The sequence below is a fragment of the Rattus norvegicus genome, chromosome 4, assembly GCF_036323735.1.
Source record: "Rattus norvegicus strain BN/NHsdMcwi chromosome 4, GRCr8, whole genome shotgun sequence".
NCBI lineage: Eukaryota > Metazoa > Chordata > Mammalia > Rodentia > Muridae > Rattus > Rattus norvegicus.
In genome coordinates, this window is record NC_086022.1 from 159479692 (window position 1) to 159491085 (window position 11394).

An 11394-nucleotide genomic window follows, 5' to 3' on the forward strand; every position below is an offset into this window, starting at 1 on the left:
GAAGAGGTATAGTTGGCCGATAAATATTTTTAAGGTATCCAAGCATCTTAGAAGATGGCTCAGTAGGTAAGACCTGAATTAAAGTCCCCAGAATCCACATAAAAAGTTAGGCATGGGGGTTGGGGATTTAGCTCAGTGGTAGAGCGCTTGCCTAGGAAGTGCAAGGCCCTGGGTTCGGTCCCCAGCTCCGAAAAAAAAAGAACCAAAAAAAAAAAAAAAGTTAGGCATGACTGTGTACACTAGTAACCCTGGGCAGGGCTTGGGGCAGAGAGGGAGAAGCAGAGCTTGCTGCTCAGTCATAGCTGAGGTAGTGAGCTTCTCTGAAATGGTTAGAGACCCTGTGAGGAGAGCATGGACGGAGGAAGACCAACTCACATGCTTCGACCTTCCCATGTGTGTGCATCAGCACCTGCAGACACGTGTATGTATACGGAACACGCATACCATGGTGAGATAGCCCAATGGATGAGTGTGCTTGCTTCCAAGCCTGAACTCAGTCCCCAGATCCCATGGATTTCATCCCCTGTCAGAATGGCTGGCTTTTAACTAGAACTCGAACAGCAGAGACTGTTGGCATTAACGTGTGGAAAGAGGAAGCCTTATCCACTGCTGGTAAGAACATAAATTAGAGTGGCCACCGTATGAATCAACATGGAGGCTTCTCAAGACAATACAACTGGAACTACCACATGGTCCAGCCGTAATATCTTGGACGTATACTCAAAGGACTCTGCATCCTCCTCCAGAGACTCTTGCTTCTCCTTCATGTTGAGTACTGCTCTCTTCACAATAGCGAGAAAGCGGATCGGCCTCGATGTCTATCAACAGATGAGTGGGTGGGGAAAATGTCCATAGAGACAGCGCAACTTCACTGTGCCACAGGGAAAAACGCAAGTATGGAGTCGGCAGGGTAATCACGAGAAGGTGAAAATATTGTATTAATTAAGATAACTATGGCTCAGAAAGCTAGACACTGCATGTTCTCTCTCAGTTGGGGATCCTAGCTGCTAATTGTTAAATAAACGCATGTCGTGGGAGTGAATGTGGGTAAATGCTAGGAGACCAGAAAAGGTTCCTTACACAGAAAAAAAAAGAGACCTTAAGCAAGGGGGCGGGGAGAACAATAGGACATGTGAGGTAGGAAAGCAGAAGGGGCAGAACGGTAGAGAGGGGCAAGAAGGGGCGGGCAGATGGGAGGAGAATGCACCAGAGTGAAGTCTATGGGAAGATACCACAAAGGGACCTGCTGTTCTGTGAACCGATTTCTACAGAGAATATGAATTACAGAACGGGAAGTGGGGGCTCTTGCCTGGAACGCCAGAGCCTGTTAGGCAGAGGCAGGAATAGAATTGCAAATTTGAGGCCAGTGTGGTCTCCATAGGGAGTTCCAGGATAGCCAGGGCTGTACAAACTATCTTAGAAACAACAGGCAGTGAACTACAAATGTAACCCCTTGAGATTTGCATTTGTAGGAGAGGAAAAAGGGGAGGGGAACAGTGGAGGAGCTGATGAGTAGAGGCCATCTTTGGAGAAAGCCCTCCTGCAGTGGGAAGCAGAGAAAGGCAGCCGAGAAGGACTGGTCTTAAGAAAGTTCAACATGCTTGCACACAGCTGGCAATAACCAAGTAGAGAGGGACAGGAAGGCTTCGGGACAGGAGGGGACAGTGGCTGCAGTGACAACTTTGGGTCCACCAGAAGAGCAGTGGTGCAGGAAGACTGGGGTGCTAAGAACTCTCTCTGCCTGCTCTTATTGTACTAATGAAGCAGCACTACCGTCAATTCTGAGAGAGGGGGGGAGGGGAAAAGGAGGGGGGAGCGGGAGAGGGAGAGAGACGGGACATTTGAGCAAAGGAGGAAGCATGGAAATATGGAGCCGGCTGGGTGGTTCAATGAGTAACCGCACCCACCACCAAGCCTGATGACCTGAGTTCAATCCCTCGGAGCGACATGATGGAGAGACACTTCAGTAAGCTGTCCTCTGACCTCCAAACATGCACCGGGGCACAAGGACACGTACTTTTTTTTAAAACAGGAAAACATAGAAATTTGCCAGACCTATAATACCAGTACTCAGGATGCTGAGGTAGGAGGAGTGCACATTCAAAGCCAGCCTGGCTACAAAGAGACAGAAATTGACCCAGACAAATCCTGGGAACACTATCTGAGTACAGCAATAGTAATAAAGATATCCGAGCCTTGCACATGCTAAGCACGTGTTCCACCAGTGACTCACGCCTCCAGCCTATCACATGATGGCTCACTGTCTCCCTTACTAAATTGTAAGTCACGAAGATTGTGGTGACTTTGTTCTTGCTCTTCACTGTATGCCCTGGTCCAGTGCCCTACCCAGCTTGTAGTTAATGTTCCAAAAATATTTGCTGATGTCTGGGTGTGGTGCTGCATTCCCATAACCCCCAACACTTAAGGAAATGAAGGCAGGAGGTCAGGAGTTCAAGGTTACTCTCAGCTACATGGTGAAGTCAAGGCCAGGCCAGACCCTATGAGACTCTGTCTCACATAAATAAACATTAGTTGAAAGGAATAAAAAAAAAACAGTAAAAATAATTTATCATGATGCAAAGCTTCGTGTACAAGGCCCTATTTGCTAAATGAACATTCATTTGATCAATGTGAAGGTTGCAATGAGTCTACTAGAGCTTATCCGACGCTCCCTGGGAGGCTAGGCTGTGTGGGGAGTTGTCCCAGCTCCCTTGCAATGCCCCGCTGCAGCAGCAGCAGCAACATTGCAGCTGTGCCTTCCTATGATGTGCACCGTCTTTCTCCTGCCACTGGGAGACACTGGGAGGGAGAGCATCTCACTGACTCACTGCTGTTTTGACTTGGAATGAAAGGCTGTCAGGGACGGGCAAGAAGGGGAGTAGCTGCTGTGGATGCTGTTCTCAACAGCAGGCTTCCTTCCTGGAGGCGGGAGTAATGAGGGTGCTCGGGGCGGGAGGAGATGGATGGATGGCCAGGAGGGGCGTGTCTGAGGGGGAGAGCGAAGAGATGAGGGGATGCAGCCAGACGGATGCAATGGAGAGAATGAAGGGAGTGGAGAGCGGGACCTTGTTCACCGAGCACTGAGGAGGGAGCTTTGACCACGTGACAAAGCTGCCGTCAGGATGTCTGGCGAAGAGAACGAACAAGTGAGATGTTTTCTCTTGGTGTTTGTGGGAAGACGATAAGTAGCAAACAAATGTAAAACCGTGCCAGAGAGCGATGGCCCAGAGAAGAGGAGGAAACTGATGAGGAATGGAGACACCCCCCACCCCCATCTTCCTTTAGGTTTTGGTCAGAGTGCAGAAGGTCGAGAAAGAGCCAGCTAGGTGAAAACAGAAGCCTCGGAGGGAGAGGAACTCAAAGTCTCCGGGTCCTGAGAGAGTGGCTTCTGATGCTCTGGAACAGCAGAGGGTCTGCTTTGGCAGAAGCAGTGTTTATGAAGGGAGCACACACTGGTGGCTTTCCCACTGTACTTAGTGTGTGCACACGTACACACACATACTCACGCAGGGCGGTCAGAGGACAACTCTGTAGGAGTTGGTTCTCTCCCTTCACCCTGTGGGTCTTGACTATTAAACTCAATTTGTCACCTTTGATGGCCTGCTGAGCCACCTTGCCTGTCCTCGAACGTTTTTTGAAAGGGGAGAGCATGGTAGGGTTTAGATTTTAAAATATTATTGGTAGTTGTAAAGACTACTTTTGCAAAAGATGAGGACAGAAACGAAGGAGCTCCTAGGAGGGTCCTTCAGTTCCAGAGGCAGGATGATGGTGGATCGGGCCTCTTAAAAACAAAGGTGAAGGGGGCAGACCCTGAACATGCGCTCAAAGTGTAGGCTGTAGCTCCTGCTGGTGATGCAGATACAGCGAAGGAACCGGAAATCAAACAGTTTTAGCTTGAATGACAAGGAGCTGTCATTGTCCTGGGCTGAAGAGCACCGGACAGAAGAGGGTTGGGGGCGGGGTAGTTGAAGCCGTCTGTTTGAGTCACATTAGGTTCGCCTGGTTATTAGACGTCGGAGTGGATATGTCAAGTGGGCGTTGGACAAATGAGTCTGGCGCTCATTTGTGAATTTAGGACTCACTGACATTTACAGAGTGTTTAAGCCCTGGGACTGGATGAGATCACTGGACAAAGAACGTGGAAAGAAAAGAAGGCCAAGGACTAAGCCCTTGGAGGCTCCAATGTGTGGAGGTCAGAGCTGAGGAAGACTAGTACAGAACAGCCAGGGAGGTTGGAGGGAAAGCGGGGAAGAGTGTTTTCCTGGAAGTTTGGGGTGCAGGTTTGAAGGCAATGCAGGGAGAAGGGTAAGGTCAGAGGAACTTCCTTTATCACATCTATTTAGTGTATGTGTCACACTTGTTCAGGGGTCTGTTGACAACGTGAATGCAACAGTTCTGTCCTTCCACCATGTGGGTTCTGAGGATAGAACCCAGGTAGTCAGGTCAAGGGAGTTTTACGAGATTAGGAAAGGGTCCTCAGAAGTCTGAATCTAAGTGAGATTGGTGTGGACCAGTTGTGACCAGCCAGGGAAGCTTCTAGAGGGAATAGCGGGGTGCAGAGCCCTGAAGGCAGGCTTCTAGTGCTTCCTTCTAGGAACATTCGCCAGCTGCATTTGAGGCTGAGTCGCAGAAATCCTTAGGAAAGAAAATTGGAGGTACCCAGAGGCTGGGATCTACGTGGCCTCCTTGTAAGCCATAGTACGTGTTGGGTATTCTGTTTCTTGGAAAAGCTAAGTGCGGTAAATGGGTCTTGAACCATTTAAAGACTGTTTGGGCTGCCTCAGAGAGAACAAGCAGGATCAGAGTGAAATGGGGGATTGATCTGTTGGGGGCATTCTAATTTGTGTATGCACTCTTCTCTCCCACCCCTCCTTGGTTTTCTTACCCATGGCCTTGAACTCCCTTTCCACCCTGGCCAGAGTTAGGGACTCAAAAGTATGGGTGACTCAGAATTTCAGAACTGCTTGGGAGGTCAGAAATCATGGGATCTATGAAGCTACGCTTAGGTAGAGGGGAAGCTTGCCCCATCACAACCTGAGGAATTGGAGGTTGCGCTCTCCCCCACCCCACCCCCAACCCCTGCTCCTCTTCCCAACCTTGCACCTGGGACAAAAGCTGAGCTCGCAGAGTGGCAAATGGAGGGTTAAGTCGTGCGTGGCCTACAGACGTGAGAAGGAGAGGCGGAGACCAAATGGTTCTAGTCGCCCGCCGAACCCAGCCGAGCCTAGCCGAGCCCAGCCGAAGCGAGCATCTCCCGCCGCCGCCGCCACCGCCGCCGCCGCCCCGCGCCCCGGGCGCCCGCCCCCCTCCAGCTCCAGCTCCTCGCTGCCAGCCAAACCTCCCGACCATGCCCGGCGCCCCACCCGCTTCTGCGACCCCCCAGCCCCACGCAGCTCCGAGCGCCTGCAGTCGTCTCGCCGCCACACCAGGCATGCAGGTGAGCGAGGGGGGACCCAAAGCCCCTACCGGTAGGGAGCTGGCTCTGTCCTCCCCGGTGCCAGCTCCGCGCCCTTCGCCCCCCGCTCTTCCTGGAGCGGTCTCCAGCCGCCTCCAGTCGCCCAGAGCTCCTTTCCACCGTGCCCTCCATCCCTCCGCTGTCCTGACTCCATCCTATCCTCTTGGTGCAGCAGTCAACGTCTCCGCGTCTGCCTCCATCCCGCCTTTAGCTCATCCTGCAGCTTCGGGCATCCTCCTGCCTCAGGTTCCCTTTCCGCTCTGGGTGCTCCCTCCAAATTCCATGGCCGATCTTTTTCCCATTTTCCCGGTTCGCGCCGCTTTCCAGCCCTGTCCAGGGAGCGCAGGCCTGTGGGATTGGCGGGATTGGGGTCTCTGCTAGAGATGGGGCCCGGTTCCCCCACCCCACCCCCAGTTCGTCTTCTGCGCACAACAGGTCGGTGAGGAGCGCGAAGGGGGTGGGGTGGCGCACCAGCTTGGGGACTGCGGACTTCCTGGAGGGGGTGACAAAGGGGTATCGGGTGTGTGAAGGGACTGGAGTTGACATTGGTGGTGGTGATGGTGGGATGTAGCCGACGAAGGGGCAGGTGTGCCCTGAGTAGCGGGCCACTGGTGTCGCTGAGTCCTTATCCGCTCCACTGGTTCGGTTACCATTTCTTTCTTTCCGTCTCTAACCTCCTCCCACCAAGCCCCCCGGCCTCTTTCCTTCCCCTTCTCTTTCACCTGGCCTCCAGCTCTGTCTCCATATCTCTTTAAATTTCAAGAAACAATTCTTAACTCCTCCATCTTTGCTGTTCTGTTCCCCCCAGTCCCTGTCCCTTCCTTTTTTGATTTTGCCTTCAACACCATGTTCTAATCTATCTCCATGACTTTCTCCCCATCTCTGATGTCCACCTTCCTTTTCTTTCCACTCTCTTTGCTTGTGTCCTGACCAGACCCCTCCATCCTCGGGCCCGATGTCTGTTCTCTTTTCCCTCCCTGCCATCTTCTCTCTTCAGCATCCTCCGCCAGTCTCCTGTAGCCCCTCTTCCCTCCCCATCTCTTCTCCTCCCAGCTGCTGTCCATTTCCTCACTCTTGACCAACCTTTTCCCTCTCGGCCCTTCACCTCTCATACCCCACTCCCCTCCATAGCTTATTCCCTGGGGGTATTCAACGTGCAGACAGACATAGATTAGGGATCCAGAAGACACAGGGTGTCACAAGCTCCTTCTCTCTGAAGATCCCAGCCCCTCCGGATTCACCACCCTCAGTTTGGAGACTGCACTTCCTTTCAGAACCAACCATCTAGACTCTCCTAGGACTTTCACCCGGAGCAGCCACAGTTGAGGGGGTGGTTTCCCTTGAGCTCCGCCTTCTTTTAGAATGCACCTATGCACTTGGGTGGTTGAACATCAAGATCAAAACCCAAACCGTGTCCTGTAGCTTTCTTCCCACCTTCTATTTTCTCCCATTTGTCTGAAAAAAGGCAGCTAGGCAGCTAGCTTCTAGGCTTCATCACAAAAGAAGTTCCTGGCACTACAAGAGGTGACCGGGCTTCGAGCATCTCCCCCAACGCTCACTAAGATTGACTTCCCTTCCCTCCCCCACTCGAAAACTCCCTCCCTAGCGGTAGGTGCTCAGGGAATCACAAGGTTCTTGGCTCTAAATTAAGATCCAAGGAGCCTGGAGCTGTGGGCAGAGGAAGTGAGAAGGAAGGAAGCCAAAGAGGCAAGAGTAGACAGACACCAGGGCCAGGAGATAACAGAACCCATCCGGGATGTTGTGGGTGGGGCAGGGGGCTAGTTTAGGGAGCTTTCCCCTAAAAGTATGCCAAGAAACGGAGGATTCTAGGAAGCAGAAGCATGACTGGTAACTGTGCGGCCTGGGTGAGGCAGGAAGGAGCGGTGTTGGTGGATGGGTGAGCTGGGGGAGTATACAGACCAGATTGGGGTGTGACACCCTCATTTTTCCTCCAGTAAAGGCCAAAAATCTGGGTCACAGCTGAGGAAGACCTCAGATCCAGAGTACAGAATGTGGTAAGTTTGGCCCAGCAGGGGGAGCTTGGCCCAGCAGGGGGAGCTTGGAGACCACTTTTCCCTGGGGGATTGGGCCCTTTCCTGCCTAGGCCAACTCTTGGGGACCTATTAAGGACTAGCCCCTGGGAAGAGACAAAATGGGGCCAGGGTCTTCATAACACACACCTGTTCTAGCAGAGAAACCTGGAGGGAAGCACCCAAGACTCCTGGTGTGAACCTACCCTTTTCATACTTGAGCCCTGGGTCTCACTTGCTTTTTCTCCCTTCCTATAGGCCTGCTCAACTGCTGTCCCAACTCCTCCCTCTCTGGCCACTGCTGTTGCTACCCCTATCACTGCCTGCTCAGGGCTCCTCCCATCGATCCCCCCCAGCCCCAGCCCGTCCCCCCTGCGTCCGGGGTGGGCCCTCAGCCCCTCGCCACGTGTGTGTTTGGGAGCGGGCGCCTCCACCAAGCCGATCCCCACGGGTCCCAAGATCACGTCGGCAAGTTCTGCCAGGCACTGCACCCCCTGCTACTCCATCAGGCTTTGAGGAGGGGCCTCCCTCCTCTCAGTACCCTTGGGCCATAGTGTGGGGTCCCACAGTATCTCGGGAGGATGGAGGGGACCCCAACTCTGTCAATCCTGGATTTCTGCCCCTGGACTATGGTTTTGCAGCCCCACATGGGCTGGCTACTCCGCACCCCAACTCAGACTCCATGCGGGATGATGGAGACGGGCTCATCCTTGGGGAAACACCTGCCACCTTGAGGCCCTTCCTGTTTGGAGGGCGCGGAGAAGGTGAGTGAACAAGGCTGGTAGGGATATGAAGGACTGGGGGGCGGGATCTGCCGAAATTGAAGCCGTATCTGTGAGTGTCTTCAGCAAACGTGCCAGGTTCTAGGCTGGCAACGGATACAGAGGTGGAGCCGCGGTCCGCACTCTGAAGGAGTTCAGGTCCACCGCTGAAGACAGATGTTCAAACACTTGGGGATGAGTCAACAGGATAAACACCCCGAGAGAAGCGCGCCCTGCTTGTTTTTAGGAAAATAGGGAAGTGAGAGACTGTTCTACCCTGGGGATCCGAGCAGATCAAACAACTGACGTGTGAGCTAGATCTTAAAAACAGAATGGGTATTCCAGGCAGAGGGAAGCCATGGAGGAAGGTCACTATTAGGGTCACTATTAGCACATGCTGTGCTGGACACTAGCTGAGGGAAGATAATCTGATAAAGGTAACAAGGGTTACAGTACAGGATGGTTCTATCTGACCGTGGAGCCTCATCCTCATCACATGCCTGTGCAAGATTTGGTACATGTAATGCTTGGGAGAGTAGAAGAGCTGGCAGATGGCTCAGGAGAAGGTTGATTACAATCAAGGAGGGAGACCCCACAGGAGGCAGGCAGTGTGGGTGCCCGTGGCAGCACTTGGCCACACCCACTTTGAACCTGCCTCAGGCCTCCCAACAGCTGTCTTCCCTCTTTATCAGGTGTGGACCCTCAGCTTTACGTGACAATTACCATATCCATCATCATTGTTCTTGTGGCGACTGGCATCATCTTCAAGTTCTGGTAAGTTGGGGAGACCCCTAAAGGTGTGTGTGTGTGTAAAGGCTAGACCCAGGGCAAGACCAAGGACACACGTTTCACGGGAGTAGGGAATCATGAAGGGGAGAGCTTGAGGAAAGCTGACTGGAGTGGAGGAGGACTGAGGGAAATCAGTGCCAATTACTTCAGGAAAAATACAAGGGTAGTGGGGAGGACGGGGAGTTGCTTCTGTGACAGAGAACACTGAATCAGGCTGCAGAACTCTTTCTTGGGGCTTCTGTCCAGGAGGAAGAAAATCAGGAGCTTTCTTTGTACACATTTAATAGTGGGTCACGAAGTCCTTCACACTTTACTGAGAGAATCGTTAGATTCAGGTGCCCAAGTCGTTAGCTGACTTTGAGCTTGAACTAAATCTGCCGGGTACCTCCAGAGGAGGGCAGTGGCTCCTCTGGACATCAGAGTGGCAGGGGGCAGTTTTAAGGAGCTTTGCATTGGTGGGGAGGAGGCATTAAACTTGTGGCTCTCCAAAAATGGGCCAGAGGGAAGCAGAAGAAATAGTCTGATTGGAGTTTGGTCTCAGAAGCCAGTTTCTCTGCTGTGGAGAAGTTGGGGGTGTTGGAGAGGGAGAAGCTGGACTGAGATAGAGAGTAGTCAATTGTGTAAGAAGATCTCTTTCCTTCTGATGCACAAGCTGGGACCGTAGCCAGAAGCGGCGCAGGCCCTCAGGGCAGCAAGGTGCCCTGAGGCAGGAAGAGAGCCAGCAACCACTGACAGACCTGTCTCCTGCTGGAGTCACTGTGCTGGGGGCTTTTGGGGACTCACCTACCCCCACCCCTGATCATGAGGAACCCCGAGGGGGACCCCGGCCTGGGATGCCCCAGCCTAAGGGGGCTCCAGCCTTCCAGTTGAACCGGTGAGGGCAATGGGATGAGAGGGACTGATGGGATGGGAGGGTGAGGAGGGAAGACAATTTAGGTCTCTAGACCTTCAGTTATTCTTCCCGGGTGGGTGGTCTTCCCCAATGCAGTCCATGACTCCCCTTCCTGATCTGGTTCCCAGCCTCTGGTCCCCTGCCTCCCGAGGGGGCTAGTCGGATCCTCTCCAAGGGCAATGGGGCTCCCTGCAGCCCAGGCTTTCTGTCCTATTCTCCTACCACCCTTTAATTCTAGCTGTGTCCTCTTAACCCTGACTCCTCCTTCAGCTTCAGCCTCCTCCTTGGTTCCTGACTATGCATTTTCCCTCTTCCTCTCAGGATTCCCCTGGTGAATCTGTGATGCCCCCCATGTTGGGGTGCTGCCAAGCAGGAGGCCAAGTGGCCAGCATAGCCACCATCCACTGAGGGTGGGGCAACCATGGGGAATTGGGGCCATGGTGGGGGGCTCCTAGCTCCTGTCCTTGCACACAACCTGGGACACTCAGTAATCCCATGGGCAAGCCCAAGCGTTTGTCCCCCAGTGACTGGGGTCTCCCATTCCCACCCTTGCACATTCACATGAAAGCCTTGATCACTCACCCACACCCTCACAGGCCATAGCACAGTCACGCTCTCCATGCTGCTCCTCTGCTGTGTCCCCATTCACGTCTGCTCACCTGGCTCCGCGCTCTCTCCCGTGTTGCCTACGTTCTGCCCCTTTACATTCTCTGTGCCCATCTCAGACTGGGCATGGGCATTTCTGGCCCCAATATATGACATAGTGTGCCCACTCTGCCTCATCAATACTCACTGGTCTAGCTTCTGTGGCCCTTGCATGCTGCCCTAGAGGTGGGTGGGAGGTGAGCCAGGGGCTCCTTATACCATGTGTCATGGCCCATTCATGTCTTATGTCTCACCATCCTTCCATCCCATTCCAAGGATGCTGGCATTTCCGAGGGCTCCCCCACAGGAATTGGGGTAGTGAGGCCCAATTACTAAACTCTGTCACCTGAAATATGGATTTGGGGGAGTCACCTGCTGCACTACATGAGATGGGGCTCCCATGTTCTCCCTTCCCTCCCAAGTCCCTTGTCTTGTCTGCCCTGGCTGTCTGTGTGTATGTGTCTGTATGGAATTCGGAGCCCCCTCCATAGGTCCTCCACCTCCCACCCTCCCCTAAGGCCTCCCTAAATGTACCTAGGCTGCCAGGAACTGAAGCCAGCTGGTTCAAGGCCATTGGGAGCTCTGCCTCCGTATCCACCTTCTCTTCCTGGGTCCCGTCACATCCCCTCATGTCCCCTCCTTCCCTCTCCCTTTTCCTTTCTTCAGGTTCTCCCCTCTTTCTTGTTCATCTCTCCAGCCCTTCTCCCTCTTACCTGGCTCCTATGCTGTGATATATATTTTTGTATTATCTCTTTCTTCTTGTGGTGATAATCTTGTGGGATGTAAGTTTCAAAATTTTCAAATAAAGCCTTTGCAAGATAA

General features: G+C 53.1%; 1 protein-coding gene across 7 annotated transcripts; it reads left to right on the forward strand.

Annotated features, from left to right (window-relative positions):
- Positions 1-2986: 2986 nt before the first annotated feature.
- Positions 2987-11394, forward strand: Pianp (PILR alpha associated neural protein). Of its 7 annotated transcripts, none has more exons than XM_039107681.2 (7): positions 2987-3146; positions 5166-5437; positions 7411-7470; positions 7744-8249; positions 8939-9020; positions 9688-9909; positions 10249-11394. In XM_039107681.2, exons 3-7 carry the CDS (start codon positions 7466-7468, stop codon positions 10268-10270), a joined length of 837 nt encoding a protein of 278 aa, XP_038963609.1. In that variant the 5' UTR covers positions 2987-3146; positions 5166-5437; positions 7411-7465; the 3' UTR covers positions 10271-11394. The 7 variants fall into 7 exon arrangements, with proteins under 7 accessions (XP_038963609.1, XP_008761508.1, XP_038963608.1 ...); XM_008763286.4 differs by having other exon boundaries at positions 2989-3146; positions 4920-5437; XM_039107680.2 differs by having other exon boundaries at positions 2989-5437.